Source organism: Pteropus alecto, unplaced genomic scaffold (assembly GCF_000325575.1).
Source record: "Pteropus alecto unplaced genomic scaffold, ASM32557v1 scaffold38, whole genome shotgun sequence".
NCBI lineage: Eukaryota > Metazoa > Chordata > Mammalia > Chiroptera > Pteropodidae > Pteropus > Pteropus alecto.
The window spans coordinates 3,796,757-3,818,967 of NW_006442512.1; the positions used below are offsets into that span (position 1 = coordinate 3,796,757).

At 38.2% G+C, this 22,211-nt stretch overlaps 2 protein-coding genes and 1 pseudogene across 12 annotated transcripts in view; 1 reads left to right on the forward strand and 2 right to left on the reverse strand.

Moving 5' to 3' along the window:
* Nucleotides 1-668: 668 nt before the first annotated feature.
* On the reverse strand, nucleotides 669-15,320 carry SENP8 (SUMO peptidase family member, NEDD8 specific). 2 transcript variants are annotated; one of them, XM_006922663.3, is made up of 3 exons: nucleotides 15,182-15,243; nucleotides 14,877-14,968; nucleotides 669-2,384 (listed from the first exon to the last, which is right to left on the reverse strand). In XM_006922663.3, the coding sequence occupies exons 2-3, from the start codon at nucleotides 14,949-14,951 to the stop codon at nucleotides 1,710-1,712; spliced, it is 750 nt and encodes a 249-aa protein (XP_006922725.1). In that variant the 5' UTR covers nucleotides 14,952-14,968; nucleotides 15,182-15,243; the 3' UTR covers nucleotides 669-1,709. The 2 variants fall into 2 exon arrangements, with proteins under 2 accessions (XP_006922725.1, XP_006922726.1); XM_006922664.3 differs by lacking the exon at nucleotides 14,877-14,968 and having other exon boundaries at nucleotides 15,182-15,320.
* MYO9A (myosin IXA) overlaps nucleotides 15,216-22,211 on the forward strand; it is a 239,386-nt gene continuing 232,390 nt past the window's right edge. For 7 of the 10 annotated variants that reach the window (XM_025040331.1, XM_025040334.1, XM_025040336.1 and 4 more), the window contains exon 1: nucleotides 15,524-15,941. The gene's annotated coding sequence lies outside the window, so the exon portion shown is untranslated. Of the gene's footprint in view, nucleotides 15,342-15,470; nucleotides 15,492-15,523; nucleotides 15,942-22,211 lie in introns of those variants that run through there. The other 3 variants (XM_025040332.1, XM_025040333.1, XM_006922665.3) reach the window with 3 other exon arrangements.
* Nucleotides 17,532-17,650, reverse strand: LOC112471712 (annotated as a pseudogene).

Sequence of the window (22,211 nt, forward strand, 5' to 3'; positions counted from 1 at the left end):
AGTTACTACTTGGTTCTTCACTGGACTGGTTTTGGGATTTTTCCACAACAATATGTGTTGAAGGAGACAATCTGACATTTAAACAGACATACTTTGCATTACCAGAAAGACAACATTTCCCAGGGAGGATATGACACTTCTATAGTCTGTTATTTAAATAACATTGCTTTCTTATTATTTACAGTCATGGCCTCAGCAACCTGTCACTCCTCTTGCTCTCCCTCCCTATTTCACCTCCGTGGCTGATTGCCAGTTCCTAATCTCTTTTTGGCTCCTGTCTGTCTTCCATTAGGTCTCTTTTTTATCCAAAACATAGACTTGACATGGAAACTTTTTGTTGCTTTCTCTTTTTCAGTTTCAACTTGTGTTCACTCAGACCTGCTATGTAACTGCTACTTACTTACACTTACTGTGTTTTCCCTTCCTAAAAGGAACTGAGTTAACCGCCTCTGTGGTCACTGAGTGGTGAGGTTATTTTGGGCCATAGGGCTGGGGGCAGGGTTAGGCTGGGGAGGTAGCTAAAATCAGTTTCATGGCTGAAGCTAACCTTTGGTTTTCAAGTCTCATATGCATCACAATCCAATTCTCATTAGGAATAGAATTAATGTGTGCACCCAACACATCATCTGGTTGTTATTTGAAACAACTCTGAAAAAACACATCAGTGATTTAGAAAGGGCAGCATTTCCTTTTACTCTTGGTTCCACATTTAAAAAATTACATTGTCTGCATTTTTAATTAAGTGAAAGGGTTGAGAAAGGTCACTTTTTCTCCTTGATATCTCAAAAACCAACTTTTAGTTTCTAAGTTTCAAAAAAAAAAGTCCCCAAATCACCATCATATAACTGAAAACAATTCTGCCAGATTAATAAGAGAGAAGGAAAAACTATTTCTATCAGAAAGCAAAATATTTATCTGAAATAACATAACCTTGGGAAGTTATCAGCTATGAGTTTTAAAAGTATAGCACTATGGAAATAAGGAGGGTGTGCATGGATAACAAATGAGGTGAAAGAAAGCTATTATCAATCCAGAGAAGCAAACTGACCCACTCACTGAGCAAACTAAGAGGTCTATCACAGCCATTTAATTGAATGAAGCTACTCAGGATTCCCTCTTTCTTAAAGCATTCCAGGAATCAGATGGCAGAAGATGGGCTAACATTATCTTTATCAAATCTTTGCAAAGGGTATGCAGATAGCTGGGAAAACTTTGCATGGTGAATGGAAGAAATATCACAAAACTGAAAAACTGATTTTCATAATATTTAGATCTTGAATTAGGTTAGGTCATGATCTAGTAGCCAGTGGCTTGTACAATAAATTTTGGTTCTTTTATATAGTTTACTTCTTGCATTCCTCTAGATTTACAGTCTTAATTTGTTTTACAGGTCACTGCTGTTCCTTTGAAATAAGCCAATGTGGCTAAGAAATACCAAAAAAGGAATTAACAAATGTTAAGATAGCTTGGTTTTAAGGTTTTGCTGCATAACTTCAAGACATTTCCATAGAACATACTGTTTCTTAAGTTAGGGTTAAAGTGAAATTTTCCATTAGGATAATGCAGAGGATGACATTCCTGCAGGAAAAAAATAAGAATCCTAAGTTCTCTCTACCAGGCATCTTCCCTCAGGCACTGAGACTGCAGCCATCCAATAAATGGGTACAGACAGAAAGAAGACTTCGAAAGTCACAAATATCCTTCAATAGCTAATTTTTAGCAAGTTTGGCAATAAGATCTTTCCATTCTCCTCTCTTCTTTGTGATGTATGTAGGAGTGAGTAGCTGCAATAGTGATTCTGGCTGTTGCCTAAAGAAGTTCTGGCATAAGGCCTCAGTGTTACATATCACGTACATCCCACAGTCATAGCTGTTTTGTTGAGCAGGGGCTTTCTCTTCCACAAAGGCCAGTTTGTCTCCCTTTCTGCCTAAGAAAGCCTCCAACTTCTCTGCTACCTGCTTTGCATGGACTGAGTTGCTTTCACTATGGGAATCATAATGAAAAAAGCTATTTTTATCTTGGAGATAAACCAGTAAACTCCAGTGGGTTCCCCCAGCTGCCTGGTTGGAATTATCATTGATGGCTAAAAATACAACTCTCTTGTGGGGGAGATCCAGGGGTTCAAGGAACATGGTGATCTCTGCTGGGTTGCTGGTGCACTTGATAAACTGGGTGACTTCGGGGCTGATGAAGCAGACGTCAGCAGAGCAATCATGAAACTGGCTGTTGGCAAAGTACTCAAAGGCAAACCCAATAATATGGTCATTGAGCCAGCTTGGAGGATCCAATAGAGAGACATCTGACTGCCGCAGTAGACTGTCCATGTAACTCAAGACTACAGGGTCCATCTTGTACTGACCAGCGCTGCTCAGAAATTCCAGAAGCTGAAGGAGAGGCAGAAGACAATAGTTACTGTTGAATACAATACTTGGCTGTCAAATGGGGATCATAAATAATAGCTACTCTTATAGAGTTTTGGTAAAGATTAAATACAATTGTAAACTGTTTAGCAACAATGCCTGGATAAGAGTAAACATTCAGGAAACTCTAGCATAAAGGGCTTTATGTTAAGTTAGAATAAAAACTTTGGAAGTTCTCCATGCTGAAAAAGTAAGCATGGATTTTTAAATTTCCTTTTTAAATACAGAGATTGCTTAAAATCAGTAACTAATGTTTTACCAAACTCCATGGCATTAACCATGTATTTGGCCCTTTAATGAATGAATATGCATGATAACAATGGAAAATTATTTTTTTATATTAAAGATGAATTTTCAAAGAGTCTAAAGAAAAATGTTACTAATTACCAAGGGAAATAGTTTCCATTTCAACATTAATTTTTAAGAGATAAGATAAAATATTGCTTCCTCATTCCATAATGGAAAGTGACAGTGACTGGAGTTGTAATTAAAAAGAAATGTAATTTCAAGAACAGAGCATCACAAAAGTACTATAAATGAAATTCATTCTTGATTGTGCTCAGCCAAGAACATGAGTGATATAACTGCCGTATCTTTGCCCAATTCCTATCTTTAACCTCAAGGAGTGAGATAACGACTGTGTAATTTTATAATGAAAGTTAGGACTTCTTTTGGTGTCGGTAAGTAGTGTGGTAAGAATCAGGAGACAAGCGTCTAGCCCTAGTTCTACTACTGACTTGCTAGTATCGGCTTGAACAAGTCATTTAAGTGATTTTGTCCTTGTTTTTGTTACCTGTAAAAAAAGGGCATATATCTGCTTTATATGCTTCAGACAGTTTGCAGAAGAGGCCAAATCATTTCACTTAAAGATATTAAAATTGTCATACAAAGAAAATTTATGTTATTAATTGGATTTTATTAGTAAGATGATAAGACAATCTAGATAGAGCTCTAAACCAATGAAAGCAAATGAAGTTTGGAAACAAATATCCAGTTCATATCATCTTCACCAAACAAAAGCATGACTTAGAGTGGAGCAAGACAAGTCATATGAAAAGATTAATATGCTCATGATCACCCGGGGTAAGGTGCTAACAAAGACAATGAGTGTGGTAAGGTAACAATATTCGAGCCTAACAGAGTTCATTGATGTGCACTGACTTGGCAGCATAACAATGTTTTTAAAAGTCACAAAGCAATAAACTGTCACATGCAGATTGACACTACATAGCAAAGCATATTGTAAGAAAATAATAATACTGCCGTGAAAGCTGGGCTAGAATTATGACTAATTTAATCAATTCGGGCCATTACGTCAGTTATTTAGCCACTTGGTTATACTATTAAAACAACAGAATTTTGTGACACAACAATTTTCATGTTATCAAAGCCCTGCAGAAAACCTATATAAAAAATAAATATACCCCTCAAAGAAAAAAGCTAAAGTAAATTAGGTAACTAAGAAGGACTAAAGAGGGGTTTATGTGCATACAGTATGTCATAATATGAACTATTTCAGGAACAACATAAGGCTGTTTAAGAGTGTGTGTATCTATCTATCTATCTCTATATAAAATAATGAATTAGGATTTTCTAAAGCAGAAAGAAAATAACTTGAACAGAAACATAAACTGGAGCCAGGAACAATGTTAACGAGGCATAGAGCACATTTGTTATGGGTGGGCCACAAATTGGGCTCTAAGCTGTTTGGCAGCTAACCAGAGAGCATTAAGTTAAACATTCACAATGTCCATAAGGTAAAAACAAAGCAATTGCCCAGGAGAAGAAAAAGCTTTCTTTGTATTAAGGTCAGACAGTTTTCTCTCAAAAAAGTTTTATTATAAAAGACATGGTGTATCATAATTAATAATTTCCCACAATGTCCTTATAATAGATGAAATAGTTTTAGAAAATTGTTTCTTATAACAATCCTTAATATCTACTGTAATGGCAAATAAGCAAATAGCAATCTAGTAAAGCAACTTTGTGGGGGCTAGGTGCTGCTGCTGCTCTGACTTAAGAGTATATGAATATGAAAAGGGAATGACTGCATGTGCATCAAGCAAGGCTCCCTCAATCACTCCCCCATGCCTTCAATTACTACTACATAGCTGTGAGTGCCAGGTTGTACTGCCTGGCAAATACCTGGAGACCTGCTCTCTCTGCTGCCAGACCTATATGAAATCAGACTCACATCTTAACAGCCACTCAGCTAGGGATAGAAGCCTACCAGAAAAATGTCCGAATAGAAGTATCCATAGGCACGGTCAAGATTTTCTTCAGAAAATAGTTTTGTCTGTTTGATTTTGAAAACATCTAACACACAGACAATGGGTCAATCAGGGACCCAATTCTATTCCATACTGCATGATTGCAATAGTTTAACCCTAATCATTCTAAAGCAAATGGAACCAAACTAGCTTTTGGTCAAACCATCCTTGGCCAAGGAAAAAACTCTAAATTTTACATGTGAAGACTTAATTTTAGACTCAGTTCTCTTACTCATACAGTTCTATGTGATCATAATTAAACTACTTAATTTCTTTAAACCTTATTTTCCCCTTCTGTAAAGTGAGAATATTAGCACATGACCTTTATCATAGGTTGTCAATGTAAAATGAAGAAACAGGTAACTAAAATTAAAAAAAAACAAAACATAAAGTATTTCCAAATATCTATTATGTCTTCAGGAAATTTATATTCCAATAATTGATAACTATATGTTTTTATGTGCTTACTATGTGCTAAGGGCTGGAAGATCAGAATGAGAATGAGATAGTCATAGTAACTACCCTTAATCACCTTAAGCCTATTATGTTATAATGAACACAATGAACATATTACCTCTTTCAGTCAACAAACACCTACTGAGTACCTAATATTAGGTATTGTGGGAGATGTAAGGTGGCTTATATCTAATGAGAGAAGAAACCCATAAGACACAAATAAAATATATGCAAATTCAGAAAAGCGAACAATCATTCTTGGCTAAGCGGGTGAAAAGTAAGGAGAGCTCCGATCAAGAAAGATTCAAGGAGAAAATGGCATAAAAGTGGGCTCTTATAAGGCAGGTAGAGTTGGGTGCATGAAAAAAGAAATTAAGAGGGCAAGGAAAGTGACTTTAACTGTGCAGTCCAGTCTGGCTGGAATGAAGTAGGACTAGGGGTGAGGCGAGGGTTATAGGAGTATTACTAGAAGCTAAGTGGTGACAGACTGAATTCCAGGTGAAAGAGTTCGGAATTTATACTGGAGAAAACGGGGAGCCATGAATGACTAGGTCAATGCTTTAGAAAGTTAATAATTCAGCCATAGCATACAGGATTAATTGGTAGGGAGAGAAATTGAGAGGTAGAGATCAATTAGATTTTTATTGAAAGTAAAGGTAGGAAGACATGACCTAAATGGTAATAGGAATAGAGAGGTAAGAACTCTTGATTTTTTCCCCAAACTCATTTCACCATGGTAAACTTGTTTTTTTTTTTGCAGAATATCAATTACTGTCTGTGCAGTGAAATTTGACATATGCTTGCTGAGTTATTAGATGACATTGGGATAACTTGTTAATCATTTGATGAAAAAAAAGTTAGATCCCTACCTCATACCTTATATTAAATTACTGTATTTTAGATGGAGTAAAATTTAAATATAAAAAATTAAATGAAAATATGAGAAGAAAATAAGAGCTTAATATACTTATATGACTGACCAATAAACAGATGAAAAGATACTCAACACCTTATTAGTTCAAAAGTGTACTGGTACATGAAAATAATAAAATATTTCATTTCCATACAATGAAATTTTTTTAGCCATTAAAAATAATGTAGATATAACTTTACTGACATAGAAAGACGTTCATGGTATGCTATGAAAAGGAAGGTTATATAAAAACTTGTACAAGAAAAATACACACAAAAATAATCAACAATGATAGCTATCAAAAGTTTAGGTAGTTTTAAAAATAAGATTATTAAGTTCTGGTCAAGATGGCAGAGTATGGTAAATGCTGTGCTCACTTCCTCCCACGACCACATCAAAATTACAACTAAAATACATAAAAACCATCTTTGAGAATCACCTTAAGTCTAGCTGAACAGAAGTCCTATAACTAAGGACATACAGAATAAGCCACGTGGAGACTGGTAGGAAGGATGAAGATGCATTTCGGGCTAGTCTCAGACCCACACGTGGCAGTTAAAAATCAGAAGGGATATCTTGGTTTCAGAGTTCTCTCCTGAGGAGCAAGTGGTCCAAGCCCCACACCAGGCTCCCTGGCCCAGGATTCTGGTGCCAGGGAGAGAAGTCCCCACTACTCTGGCTGTAAAAACCAGTGGAGATTATGGCTGAGACAGAGGGCTGCTGGAGTCCCAGGTGTTCCTGTTAAAGGGCCCAGGCATGGACTTACTGACAGATTCACTTATCCTGAGCTCCGGCGCTGGGGCAGCAGCTTGAAAGGTGCCAGGAACATATGGGGAAGAACTGAACCGTCTGGCTTCAGAGAGAGGGCTGAAGTGCTGGCAAAAGCCATTGTTCCTTTGTTGAGCCCCTCGCCCACCTAGCCTCCACATACAGTCAAGTGCCATCTTTGAATCTCCATCAACCTAGCTAATACTATTCACCCTGCCCTGGTGATTCTCTGAGACCCCTACTCCACCCAATTTGCAAGCCTACTCAAGCAGCTTACAGTGGCTTTTCCATACAAACAACATGTCTGCAGGCATTCCTAAAATCTCTCAAAAATTTATAAACCCCAAACAAGCAGCATCAGGCTTCAGGGTGACCTGTATCTCTTGTTAGGCAGCCCGAAGTCTGGTATTAGTGGCAGCTGGCCTTGGTTCACAGCTAAGAATCTTCAAGGCACCTCTAAGCCCAGCACAAGTGGCAACCATCTTCAGATGACTCTGTAGCTCATATCAAGTGGCCCTGGGCAAAGCACAGGAAGCAGCTGACCTTGGTCTGCACCAGAGGCCTTTCTAAGAGGCCCCAGAACCAACACACCTGGTGCCCAGCTTCAGACCACACCAGAGCACCACCCAACCATCTCCACAAATGATAAACCCAAAAAGCAGACTTGGCAGGCACCAGAGCCCCACTAAATTGAATCCTGTTCTGTAGAGTCAGCCCTGCATAAGAGCTTCCCCACTGTAGTCAAAGACAGTCCTCATAATCAGTCAGCCTGAGGGTAAATCCCTCCCATTGACATGTCAATAGCAATCAAGGCTCAACTACAACAAAAGGGCACGTACAACCCACACAAGGGACATACCTGGAGCACCTGGCTCAGGTGACCAGAGAGACTGCTATCACTGGGCCCCACAGGACACCTACTACATAAGGCCACTCTACCAAAACCAGGAGATACAGCAGCTCTGCCTAATACATACAAGCAAACACAGGGAGGCAGCCAAAATGGGGAGACAAAGAAACATGTCCCAAATGAAAGAACAACATAAAACTCTAGAAAAAGAACTAAACAGAATGGAGACAAGCAATCTACCAGATGCTGAGTTTAAAACACAGGTTTATAAGCATGCTCAATGATCTCAGTGAGAGCCTAAAAAAAAAAAAAAAAGAGGAAACAGAAATGGAGATAGAAAACAAAAAAGAACCAGTCAGAAATGAAGAATACAATAACTGAAATAAAGAATACTTTAGAGGGAATCACCAGTAGATCAGATGAAGCAGGAGACTGAATCAGCAATTGGGAAGATAAGGTAGCAGAAAACATCCAATTAGAACAGTGAAAAGAAAAAAAAATCCTCCCAAATGAGGCTTAAGGGGCCTCTGAGGCAACACATAGCAACGTTCACATCATTGGGAACCAGAAGGAGAAGAGAGCGCAAGGAATTGAAAATCCATATGAAGAAATAATGATGAAAAACTTCCCTAACCTGGTGAAGGAAATAGACATATAAGCCCAGAAATTGAAGAGAGTCCCAAACAAGATGAACCCAAGGAGGTCCACACCAAGACACATCATAATTAAAATGCCAAAGATTAAAGACAAAGACATAACCTTAAAAGCAGCAAAAGAAAAGCAGTTAGTTACCCGCAAGGGAGCTCCCCTAAGGCTATCAAGATGATTTCTTAACAAAAACTGCAAGCCACAAAGGATTAGCACAAAATATTCAAAGTGATGAAAAGCAAGGACCTACAATCAAGATTACTCTACCCAGCAAAAATATCATTTAGAATTGAATGACAGATTAAGCGCATCCCAGACAAGAAAAAGCTAAAGGAGTTCATCATCACCAAACCAGTATTACAAGTAATGTTAAAAGGACTTCTTTGAGAAGAAAAAGATAAAAAATGTGAATAATAAAATGGCAATAACTACATAGCTATCAGAAATTACTTTAAATGTAAACGGACTAAATGCTCCAATCAAAAGACACAGGGTGGCTGAATGGATAAGAAAACAAGACTCTTTCTTACATATGCTGCCTACAAGAGACTCACTTGAGATTGAAAGACACACACAGACTGAAAGTAAAGGGATTTAAAATGTTTCGTGAAAATGGAAATAATAATAATAATAATAAAAAAGCACGGGTAGCAACACTTAAACCAGAGAAAATAGACTTTAAAACAAAGGCTATAACAAGAGACAAAGAAGGACCCAGTTATTCCACTTCTGGGTATTTATCTGAAGAGACCAAAATACTACTTGGAAGGGACATGAGCATCCATATGTTGATTGCAGCATTATTTACAGTAGTCAAGGTATGGAGGCAACCTGAGTGTCCATCAATAAATGAATGGATAAAGAAGAGGTAGTACGATATATATAACGGAATATTATTCAGCCATAAAAAAAGAATGAAATCTTGCCATCTGCAACAACATTGATAGACCTAGAAGGTATTGTGCTGAGTGGAGTTAAGTCAGAGAAGCACAAATGCCATATGATTTCACTCATGTATCTAAAAAAAGCAAAATAAATAAACAAAGCAGAAATGAATTCATATATAGAGAACATTTTAACGAATGCCAGAAGGGAGAGGGGTTGGAGAGGATGGGTGATAAAAGGGAATGGAGTACGAAGTAGAAATTGGTAGTCGCAAAATAGTCATGGGGATGTAAGGTATAGCATAGAGAATATAGTCAATAATATTGTAATAACTATGTATGGTGTCAGATGGGTATTAGATTTATTGGGGGGGATCACTTCATAAGTTTTAAAAATATCTAATCACTATGTTGTACAACTGCAACTAATATAATATTGCCTGTCAACTGTATTTGAAAAATAAAAAATTATTAAAAGAAAAAATAAGAGTAATACTTAACTTTTTTCCTTCTATGTTTTGATATTGTCTGCTTTCTTTTCTCCCCTTTCTTTTTATAATGAGCACATAAACAGCAAATGCAGGTATTTCTAGTCAGAAAAAAAAAGATGTACCACCTCCCACTCTTACATTGACCTAAAATATTTCTGTTTCTTCAACTCACTAGTCTCACTTGGGTCCTTTGGAAAAAACAGAGTAAGTCTAATCTCTCTCCTGTAAACATTCAAACACAAAGATTTAAAAATAATCTGTTTATTAAAATTAGATTATGTACAACTTCTAATGTATGATTCCATTTTCAATTTCACAAAAAGAATTACATCCAAGACCAAATGTGCTTTTCATGGAAGCATAAGCAGAAAAATTTTCAGGAAGGAAGTTCAAGCCTTTTTTTCTTTTGGTTTCAATTTCCCTCAATGAAACATTTCCTTTTAATGTAGCCTAAACCATTCAGATTTGTATAAAGAGGCATATAAAAATTACTAAGATTTATATATCCCTCTTGAGGGCAGAGATTAGATTTTACTCTTCCCTGTTACTTTCAGTGCTTGACAAACTGGAGAAGTTTCAATAAACGAAAATAGAGAAGTGCAATACATTTTCTTGAACAAAATAGAGAAGTGCAATACATTTTGAAAAAATCCTAAAAAACACAAAATTGTTATAAACATAGGAAGATTTCTCAGTTTTGTAAAGTATTTATAAATTTGAATAGTATTCTTTTATTATCAATATTTCACAAGTAGAGGAATTCAACTCTCAAAGTAGAAAACTACTTAGTATGATGATGATGCCCAGTAACTTTATTGTCATAAATTCCACTTGGTCCTGCCTTAAGGCCAGGAAGACTGTGTAGGTGAACTTCTAGGATTTCTTCCAGCATCAAGGCTCTTCATTTATTGCTCTGTTACTAGGCATAGCTATCAATGGGAAAGGTGTCATTGAGAATGAAAAGAATTTTATCGTCAGTCTAATATTTGTATCTCAAGGGTTCCATCTATAACGGTGTCACAATTTCTTTGACTATAAACTTGGTATAAACATGGGCTTTTGCTCAAATGGACTGTTTTGCCTAAAATTTTCTGAGAAATGATTTTACACAATAGCAAAATTTGAAATGACTGGGGTTGTCAAGGCAATATATCAGGGAGGCCATTATATTTAATGAGAGGTCTGAGCAAGATAATATTTAACAAAGAAGTGGACAGAATTTTATTTTAGTATACACGGTAACAAATAAAAGCTGCTAAAGGTATAGTTGAGCTCAAGTTATAATCTGCCAGATTTCATAAATAATCACTGTGTTGAGCACACAGTAGCTATATGCAAACACACGGTTTGAGAGTATGAAAAAGCCATCATCTTTTCATCTTATTTGTCCTGTATATTTCAAAGCCTAGTATAAGTTACTTTTTTTCCCCATAGGTAGTTAAGAGGTAGGTAAATTGTTATTACAAACTCCTAATTAATGGGTTTCAAAAAATGTGCTTGGAACATAGTGGAGCTCAATAAATATTTGATGAATTAAAGAAATAATGAATTTATGTTTTACTGTACTGTGCTGATAGGAAAACAGGGTCTGATGGGACCCGATTTTGATGTATAGAATTTTTTGCCTTGCAATTTCTCTTTAAATATTAATTAACATGAATATTTGTGAGTTATCTGACCAAGTCTTAATTATATTATGCGTTATTAAGTAGGGCTAAACATTTCCAGCAACGATTTATATTGCTGCTCAAGTGCCAAGTTGCTGCAATAAACAGTTGTGAAAAAATTAGAGCCAAATAAGGCCAGAAATCGCCAAGCTATTGTTTTGATGGAATTTAACCTATCACACTACTCTGAGAAAGTATTTATTTGTTGGCCACCAGGGATGGTAGGCCTATGGTTTTTAAACTTATAACATAGATGTTCAAAAATAGCAACTATAATTGAGACAATTTTTAGTATCAGGACCATAATCTAGTGCTTTCATAACAGATGAATGTGCAAGGGAGAGCCATTTAATTGGTAGTCAGAGAAAGGAAATTTTAGAGATTTTCTGTAATAAAATTCTTAAAAGCCTCATAAGTTTCAAGAATTCTCTCTTCTTTAAGATAGACCCGTTCTCCCCTTCCCCTACAAAGGGGACGGATGAACCTCAACCTCTGCATAAACCTAATTTTTGATCTGTACTAAACCGTATCACCACCCATATTTAGATGGACATAAAGTCAATAAGACTAGTCATGCTGAAGAAAGAAGTCTCTCAGAGAATCTGGTTCAGAAAGTTAAGTAACTTTACATTACTCATTTGGATTAGTAATAATTGGATCCCAGATTCGATTTTTTTGAATAATAAGTTTAAACAAGTGCACAATTTGGGGACTAGTTAGGATTTGAGCAGTAAGTTTTATATAGCCTGATACTGATCAGTTTCCAAAGAGATGGGTTACCTGGGCCTTGAAGAATTCCTTTTCGTTTGCTAATACATTGTATTCTCTAAGGGGTTTAAGGAATTGGCAAGGAGAGAAGTCTTGAGCTTCAAAAGTCTCAGAAATGTAGGATATACAGGGGTAGATGAAATTTAACCAAGGAAGACTTAAGCAACATCTGAAAACCGATATATATGATAAAGCCATTGCTTATCATAAGTACTAACACTGTCACTTTGCAATACAAAAGAATGGAATAGCCTCTTAATCACGTAAAATGCTGATTGACTTCTGCACTAATGTACACGTCCTTGTTGAAAGGTATGTAATTTATTTCAATCTAAGTTACTTTAGACTGTCCAGTCACACTGGGGAAATAAAGTAATTCAGCAGACTCTTTAGAGATCACTTTATGATAAAGTTTAGCTTTAAAAAATCATTTAATTATTCATTTATAGGTCTAGTCTCCTCATTCCTATCTTCTCTTTTGATGATCTAACCTATATGTTACTGCTAGATAACAGAACTCTAATTACATTATTCTACTCCAAAAATTTTCACATCTCTCCATTATCTGCCAAAGCAAGTACAGATTACGGTCTGGCATTTAATGATTTCCACAAAAATAGCTCAAATTATCTTTCCCGGTTTATTTCCTAGTACTGCTCCTACATAGCCAGCCACAAGCTCAATTCTCTGGCCCAAATTATTAGGCAACAGTGGATTAGTACTGGTTGCTGCCCCTAAGGTACTGAAGCAGCAGAAGAAAATAGCCAGTTTTCCACTCCAGCTCCAACAAAGAGGTTGAGACATGAACATTGCTCTAGTACCTTTCTGAAACACAGATTTAATCTGTCATGCTCTTGCTTAAAACCATTACTGTGAGCTTTTTATAAATCTAGGCTCCAGGGGCCAGGATGTGGCTAGAATTTTAAAGAGTCCATAGACATGGATTATTAAATAAAACTGCATTTTTTATTTTCAATATTCTCGTTGAAATTTGGCATTTTCTTCGATAAGTGTAGGCCATAATCCAGGGTAGTATTAGCAGTCCCTATGTCTTTTGTCACGAATAGAAATTGTTATTTTCACATCATATTAAAGTTGCAGGTATTTCAAAATATAATTTATATTCATTATTTTGAAATTACACAATTAGATCTGTTGTCGGATGTTATTTAATGATAAAGAAGTACATATATAACTACATCATACAGTTCTAATATTTTAAAACTTTGAATAAAATTGATTCCATGTATGTTTTTATGTATTTTATTTTATACATTTAAAAACACTGATAGGGCCCACAGGCCAGGCTGCCAAAGAGGTCCACGGTGTAAAAGAGGTTAGTTTTACCTTCGTTATTTATACCTATTAATTGCTTATAATATATGAATGTTTTAGCATGGAATTCACAGCTCCTCAATCTCTTCATACCCACTTTATCATCTTTATCTCTGCCCCACCTCTACTCTCCATACTATGCTCTAGTTATACCAGACAACAGTGACTCTCTCTTATCTGAAGGCAGAGAGACAGGTTTTGGATTAACCCTCCTTCACAGACAGTAGCCCTGCACTGGTGTGGGTTTTGCCTTTACAGCCTTTCTCCGTCAGCTGAATTCTTCTTTTAAAGGTTTGTTTTCTCTAACGCTATGAGATCCTAATACGGCTGTATCTTAAATATCTTTAAATCTCATTCCTACCTTAAATTATTGAAGAAATGAATAACAGAAGACAGATTCTAAATAGGCAAGACCTGTGTGTATTAATTTCTAGGGGAGTGAAGTTAGTCTTTGAATTTCATAAAAAGGCTTAGCTCTGATATTTTTTGGGGTAGAAATGAGGCTATTCATGAGGTATAAGGCTGGATCCTCAGCTGATAAATCCTGGATAGAAGAGAGAGAATAGAGGCCCATAACTGAGGTGGACATGCTTAAGATTGAGGGATGGGACTGTGCTGAAGGAAAAGGCAAGAATGGCTTCACCCAATATTCAAAACTTTCATCACTCTGGTCAAGCTTCTCATTCCATCTCCAATTCTCCCTCATCAAACGGCTCCTATCTTAATGTTACAGGGACAACGTCATCACTTTCCTACCCCCCATCCCATTTCCCATCCTTTCTTTTTCTCTAGTTTAGTGGTTCTCAACCCTCAGCATCAGTCACCTCAGGAGAAAATACTGATGCCTGGGCTCTAATTCCAGTTTAATTTGTTTTGGGTGAAGCAAAAATATTGGCTTTATTTTTTTTTAAAAAGCTTCCCAGATGATTCTAATGTGCATACAAAGTTGAGTTCCATTAGTGCTCTTGATCCTATAGACACCCTCATCCATGTATTGTCCACTTCTCGGCTCCATGGGACACTATTATGTCTGTCTCCTATCTCTAAAGAAAACATTTGCAGCCTACATTCTCACTCGTCATCTCTCTCACCCTTTACGATGCTTTCTTAAAGTGTAGGCTATACAAGTATGGTTTCTATTAGCTATATTCTATTCTTCTTTTGACTCTTCCAGACCAACACCATCATGTGCTTTTGTACCTGTCAGCCTTTCTGCTTGTCTCATATTTTTGACCAGCTACTGCTCACTAGCCTTTTAACACAAGTTAAGAGTGACCGAAATGTCGCCTTAGAAAGGGTTTCCTCACGTCCACCTACACAATCAGGGGTCCCTCTTCTACGCTGAGAGTATCTAGTGCTTTTGTTCTATTATAATTTTACTTTACTACCACTAAAGATTCTCTTACCGTCTTCCAAGTAACACCACTCCAGAAAGCTGAGACTATTACATTCTCTTCTGACTTTCTGGAGTCCAAGGGCATGGAAATCAGCGAAAAGTCTGAGGAATGAATGGAAAGGAGGACTAGGAAACGGAGGTCGGGGGCGGGGAAAGATGGGGGGAGGGCTGTGAGTGTGAAAGGGGCGGGGCTTGAGAACCCTGCGCCAGAATAAGGGGAGGGGGCACGGATACAACAGATCTGCGTGGGCAGCAAACAGGTCCTTTGCCAGAACGCACTGACGGACAAACCGAAGTGGGGAGGCGGCTTCTTACCTGCCTCGGGCCTCACCACCCCAACCAGCCTTCAGGCACCTCTGTATTGGCCGGAAAGCGAGAGCTACAGTCGCAAACTCAGAGTTTTCTATCCCAACCTTGCGACATTACTCTCCAGTATGGGGAAAATCTAAAGCAGAGTTTCCAGCTCTGCCGTAAGGTGAGGAAGAAAAGTTTGGGCGGGGTCGCCTGGGGCGGACGGAACGGGGCGTGCCCGCGCAAGCGCATTCTGCACCTTCTGGCCGCGTCACGTGCGGGGGCGGGGCGGGGCGGGCAGGCCGACTCAGGCAGGCTGTAGGGGGCGTGGGAGGTAAGTGCGCGCGCGCCTGCTCGTCTGCAGCCGAGGAGTCGCGCGGGGCGGGGCCGCGTTCGCGGGGTCGGCGGCGCGCGGGCCGGAGCGGACTAGGGGCCCGGCAGCGGTTGGTGGAGGAGCTGAGAGTTTAGCAGCGGCGGAGGCATCGGCGGTCCCGGCAGGGGCGGCGACAGCGGTTGAGGCGGCGGTGCAACGCGTGCTCTCTGCGCGGGGTGCGGCGGGGGATGTGCCTGCCCAGGCCGGGCGGAGTCTCTCTGACAGGGCGGGGGATGCGCGGCGGCCGCTCTCTCGGACCCTGAGGCGGCTGGGCCCACCCTCCCGGAACCGTCCGACCCTCGCTGGCCTTGGCCTCTGCTCTTTCCTCCGTCCAGACCCTGTGGCCGAGGGTGGGAGGCGGCTTCCGTCGTAGACCAGGGGGTTGTGGTGGCCACCGCCGCGGAACCCGAGGTAAGACCCGCTCTAGCCACCCAGCGGCCCTGCTGTCCGGCCCGGCCCACGTCTCAGTCTCGCTCTTTGGCTCCTGTGGGGCTGCCTGGCCCCGCCCCAGAGGAGACGCCCCGCGAGCGGGTCTGCCCTAGAGCCTCCTTGATGCCCGATCACTGCCCTGGATCCCCTGTAGACCCCACCCATCGTATCTCCATTGGCCAGACATCATTCCGGCCCTCCAGCCGTGCCGGCGGTTCTGTCACGGCCCCCCCACACCCAGCACACCCCATTAGAACCCGCCTCAGACTCTTAGGGGTCTTAATGGATCCTCTAGACTCTGTTACATCCCGTGAGCTGACCCGGTCATAGTTCTGAGACCCAGTCACCGCTACCCTGTAACGCTTTGCGACCCCTAGCTCAAAGGCAGATCCATTACTGCCCACCTCCCTTCCCAGCGGACCTCCCCTTCCACCCATCTCGCTCACCGCCAATCCGACTAGCTTTCCCTATCCAACTAGGCTTTCAGATAGTGTATTTCGTGACGCTTTTATCTCCCAGTAGATCTGATGTCAGCCCCTTTAGACACCATCAGACAGCGGTCTCTCTCCTTACCCCTCTCCCACAGACCTTTTCTCTTCTAGCAGACCTTGTTTTCTTTATTCTTAGTCGTGATCCTTTCTTTGGTTGAAAGGACTTTGCCATGAAATCCTGAGAGGAAGTTTGCTTAGCCTAGTGTGTTCCCCACAGTGGAGCTTAAGGTGACGAACTGACACCCATGTTTGGAGAGTTTAGTCTGGTGGCTAAAGAAGAGAGGAAGAGGGAAGAGTATGGCAGGTCAGTGCAGGTGGTGTGTGTGCTGTTATAAGGTCATAGCCTGCTTCCCATCTCTTCTGTAGAACGCGTGAGGTAGTTGAGATGTGACATTTTAGGGACCTGTATAAGGATTAAATCACATTCCACTAATGGATAAAACTCTCCATGTAGTATCATTTGTTTTACTTTCTCACATATTTTTACAGATCTTTTGCACTGTTTTCGAAGGATACTGGGGACGTTTTTTTTCATTTGCTGTTTTTGAATTTGCTGGAAAAATGAAATTTTTAGCTTTCTCTAATCCCTAAAGATTTTAATATCATTTCAATAAATTTCTACTACCTGGTGCTGCACTGCTGTCTTGGTTTTCCAAGGAGCAAGTACAGTTATCATTCAGTGTTCACTGGTCATTACCAACAGCCTTCTCAGCGGTAGTAAAATATTGAATAAAATGTTGAACTCCTAAACTGTTAAGAAGGAAATGTAATGTTACACAAAATGATCAATGCATAATTTTAATGTTGATTTAGGGAAGAAGTATAGAGAGATTTTTGTAGTCAGTGCATTAAAATTTTTGTGTATGGAACTGAGAAGTGGGAAAATCATATTAAAATTATAAGTAATAGCTGGACATGAAGTCAAAAGGCCCAAAAGTATATGCAGTAAAAAGTTTCTTTATCTTCCGCCCATCTTTGTTTTTAAAATTTAATTTAATTTTTTTTGGCGAGGCAACCCTTGGTTGACCTCACACATTGTAAGGACCTTGTTAGCTTACAGTCCCTTATTTTTTATTTTTTACACCTACAGCACCTGGTCTTCCTAGGTGGTCTCCCATCCAGGTACTAACCAGGCCTGATCCTGCTTAGCTTCTGAGATCAGACAGTATTGGGTTTCTTCAGAGTGGCATGGCCGTAGACTTCTTCCGCCCATCTTTAGAGGCAACTAGTATTTCCATCTTCATATGTGTCCTTCTTGTGATATTTCTAGCATGTACAGCCCTATACATTTATATTAAGACACTACAGACAGTGCTTGTATACTGTACGCTCTGTCTGTAGCTTTTTTCACTTAATAATAGATTCTAGAGATCATTCAACAACAGTAGATATGATAGTGCCTCATTACTGACTGGATAGTATTCCGTTTTAATGATTTTGAAGTATTTTAAGTCTTTGCATTTGCAAACAGTGCTGCATGCTTTTCTTTTAAATTTATCAGCTGCTATATGTATGTGTTAAGTAATTTTCAGGGTTTGAAAAAATTTGCTGATGATTCTTTTGTGTTGAACCTACAAAAAAAAGATAGCTTAAGTAAATTTCATTGAAATGCTGAGCTTCCATGGAGTGACTAGCTTCAATGGTGATTATAATATATATCAAATAAATTATTGATGGATTTAAAGTAAGAGACTGAAATGATCAAATTTGCATTTTTAAAAGGTCACTCTGGCTGCAGTGAGGAGGGAGAATTGAAGGATAGACTAAGGCTAAAGGCAGGACTATCAGGAGGGCAATCCAGGTAAATGACGATAGTGAGTCTGGATTTGGGTATTGGGAGTAGACAGGACTTGGTGATTTCAGTGGATTTGGGATTAGGAAGAGGGTTCATACAGGTTAAGATCTGTTTTCTAGTTTGTGCCTTTCAGTGAGGTGGGGATCCATATGAGGGAGAAGTAGGATCTTTATTTTTGTCATGAAAGCCGAATTCAATTTGTGACATGTTGAGTTTGGGTGGTTATATTTCTGTCACATGTAGATGGCAAGTAGGCAGCTGGATTTGTGGTTTTAAGCTCATTCTCAAGTTCTGGGTTTGGAGTAATAGATGTTGGGGGCAAAGGGTATAGGTGAAAAAAGAAAAGATTGTACGAGAAAACCCCAACATTTACAATACAGATATAATTAAGTGTTTGTCTAAGCTAGCAAATTATGTGATTAAATCTTTAAGAAATTTTGTTATAGTTTAAGCAACAATAGTGAGGTTCACTGTCTTATATATGACTTTTTTTTTTAGCATTTTCCTCCTTAGCTAACAATAGTAATGTATAGTTTGTGAGAGAAATGGAGTAAACTTAGATTTTTTTTTAAAAAAAGTAAAACCTCAGTTGAAATTAGTAGTATAAACTCCATCTTTCCTGATCATTTGGCTTATACTATTGTAGAAATTGGTTCAATCTTTGGTATTTGCAGAGAAGTGCAGGAGATTTGAATGTGGTTTGCCAAGAACTTTAAGTTTTTGGTTTGCATGATTTTTAGTTATCTTAATTTAAAATAAATATTATAGGCAGAATTTTTGGACATATTTTAGAACCATAATATCAACTTAATGTATTTGTTCTTTTAAGAAAATTTTTTTCCCCGGCTTTATAGAAGAATGTATTTGTTCTTAAGTCTAGAGCTGCTGTTTAGAGCTCTTGCCTCTACTCTAGACCCCTGTAAATCACTGCTAATGGACATTTCCACTTGGATTCATTCACATTTCACAAGCACTTCAAACATGTACAAAATACAACTCTTCTCTGCCTCTTTTCCCCCCAATAAGGTAGGGTAGAGGGAGACAAACAGCCAACAAAAATTTTTTTGATTTCTTGTCATGATGAATGGCACCATTGTCCTCATGAAGCCTTCTAGAACCTGGGAATCATCCTCCACTCCACTCTGTACCTTATTACTAACATCACTAAGTCCTGCACATTCTCCCCGTGATGTTTTATTTATTCCTTATTGCTATTTTTGTTGTCTCTACTTTATTTTAACCCAAAATATCTGTTGGGCTTCTGTAATACTTTCTAAGTGATTGTCTTGCCTTCTCTCTTCTCCCCCTTATTATGCCATACCTTCCCGTTCATTCTCTGCATTGCTGCCGGAATAAGTGTTCTAAAATGCTCTTTTAGTTAGGCTCTTTTCAGTTGCAAGGAAGAAACTCAAGTTACCTTAAGTAGTGGAGCTCTTGTTGAAAGGAAACCCAGGAAACAGGGGAACCCAGGAAAAGTTAAACAACTTGGTTTCAAGAAGAACAGGCGCTTAATAAATAAAACTAGAAGCAGGAAAAGACAGATTTTACTCTAGTGCTCTACTGTTAATTTGTCTTAGCTACTCTTTCTGTTTCTTTTTGGCTTATTTTTCTCTCTGCTTCAACAACCCCTGCCCATCTCATAGCTTCTATGAATTCCAATTTCTGCCTCCTTGTAACTACTGTGTCATTCCCATGCCAGCATTTTTCCTGCTGCCAGCTATCTTTTTAACTTGAGCTTCTGTTGTTAACTCCCTTTTTTCCTTAGGATTTTCTGGTTTGAATTCCCAAGAAACAATCTATTTGGCTCAACTTTTTTTATTTTCATGGACTGCTAGCAAGCCTGTTTACTTTGGTCATGTGACCACTCTTGCCCATTTAGTGTTGACTGTGTGTTTATTTGCCCATGGTGTGGAGTGGGATCATGGTGAAAAGCCTGGGACAATGTACAGGTTAATTTCTGACAAAATGGGGTTGTAAGCATGGCAGGCACCATAATTGACATTTATAGTACAAAAGAAATCTAATAATGTCTTTTCCTGTTGAAAGATCTTCAGTGCTTTCTCATTGCTTTCATGATAAAGCTTAAACTGTAGCATGTCATGTATATGAGATCTTTCATGTTCTGACTCTTAATTCTCTAGGCTTTCCTCTCGCTGTCTTCCTTAAATTCTTTGGTCCTCTCTTATTGAACATAGGCTTCTTCTTTCCTATCTTTGCACTCTGTCTTCCCCTTTTCATTTCATTTATTTGGTTAACTCCTACTGAACTTCAGGAGTCAGTTCAAATGTATCTTCAGGAAGCTTTCCTTTACCTCTTCCAGGTTAAGTTAGGTGCCACCCCTCTGTGCTCCTGTAGTACATAGTGCTGCTTTCTCTCATAGCTCTCTAATGAAATTCCTGATTACTTATTTTCTTTGGTATCAGTGCAGTATAATTAGGCAAGTTTTTAGATTGAGGATTTAAAAAAATATATAGGCTTTTTTATAAATGATACAAAAAAGTACACAGATCATAAATGTACACAGCTCAGTGAATTTTCACCAAGCGAGCACACCAATGTAATCAACACCCACATCAGGTTACAGAATATTATTACAACTCCATAAGCCACCTCATGCCCTCTTCTAATCACTAATCCAATTCAAAGAGGATTTAATTTTAAATGGGAAAACTCTTTAACGTAAAGATTTCTCTACGTATTTTGTGTATATCTTTAGCCATACAAGAGACGTAGGTATTGCAATTTTGATCCTTTAGAGAGAACCTATATAATTTACATTAATGTTATAGAAGTGTAATTTTGGCATATTTTTATGCAATAGATTAAAAAAATACTAATATTATTCAGTTGTAGGATGTTATTTAAGTAGGTTTTCTTATTTAATATTTTAGAGTGGCAGAAAAAATATGATAGATCAAAGAATATTTGCTGAAAATAGTGTGTTAATTTTGAGTGGTGAACTTGCTTGAGATGGGTATAGTAAACGTGTAAAGCACTTTATAAATAGTGGTGGGCCTCTAGTTTTTAATGTGAATTATGTTGCTAGCATATTTTGGCAGTGGGGTCATCCAGCGGGCAACTGGAGTGTAATTTTACATGTACAGTGAGGAAAGGGCTGGCTGTCCTATGTCATAGACAGCTGGCTTGCTAAGAATTGTTTTTTTTTTTTTTTTTTTGCAGCTAGCCATAATTTTAGAGTGTACATTTTCTTTTTGTCAGTTTCGATTTTCTCTTAAACTTTAAGATTATATAGCTCTTTGAATATGAAGGTATTCTTTTAAACATACTTTTGCTTAGATTGGCTTTTTAGTCTATAAATATTAAATCCATTAATGACAATTAAGTAGAAAGCAGTATTATGAATGTTCAAACCTGGATTTCCAGTAGACCGCGATTCAATTTCCAACCTTATGAGCTGTCACTTATGGGCAAGTAACTTAACATTTCTGATCTTCAAGAATATTCATTTCTCAAATGGGAATATTTACCTCACAAGATAATTATTAAACACTTTATGTAAAGCATCAAGCACATAGTTGATTTTCAAGCCTTCCTTTCTTCCCTTGAATAAATGTCTACTTCTTGTTATATTAAATTGAGATTAAAAATTTAAAGAATTTTATTGTATGGCATCTAGAATTAAATGGCTAATCAAAGTTTGTTGCTAATAGAAGTAAATCCTAGAATGATAGTCTGCCAGCTGTCTTTGTGATCATATTTTTCAATTCAAAAAATTTCAAAGAAATACTTTTCTTCATGTCTTAGTATAAGATTAATGGACATTAGAATGTATTTTGATTCATTGGGGGGTATCAAAACAAAATGTTCTGTTTGCCAATGACAAACATTCCTTAAATCATTAACAGATTGTAGTGATATTACTGTTTGTAGTGTGTAAGTATTTGTTTAAAATCTGTTTACTTATATTGATCAGGAGATAGTGGGCTGAGTAATCTCTGGATTTTT

Coding starts and splice junctions, on each gene's coding strand:
- SENP8 (XM_006922663.3), bottom strand. CDS start 14,951: ATGCCCTTGGACTCCAGAAAGTCAGAAGAGAATGTAATAGTCTCAGCT. Junction 2,385..14,876: donor GTGGTGTTACTTGGAAGACG/GTAAGAGAATCT, acceptor CCTCTCCTTCAG/CTTCTGGAATTTCTGAGCAG.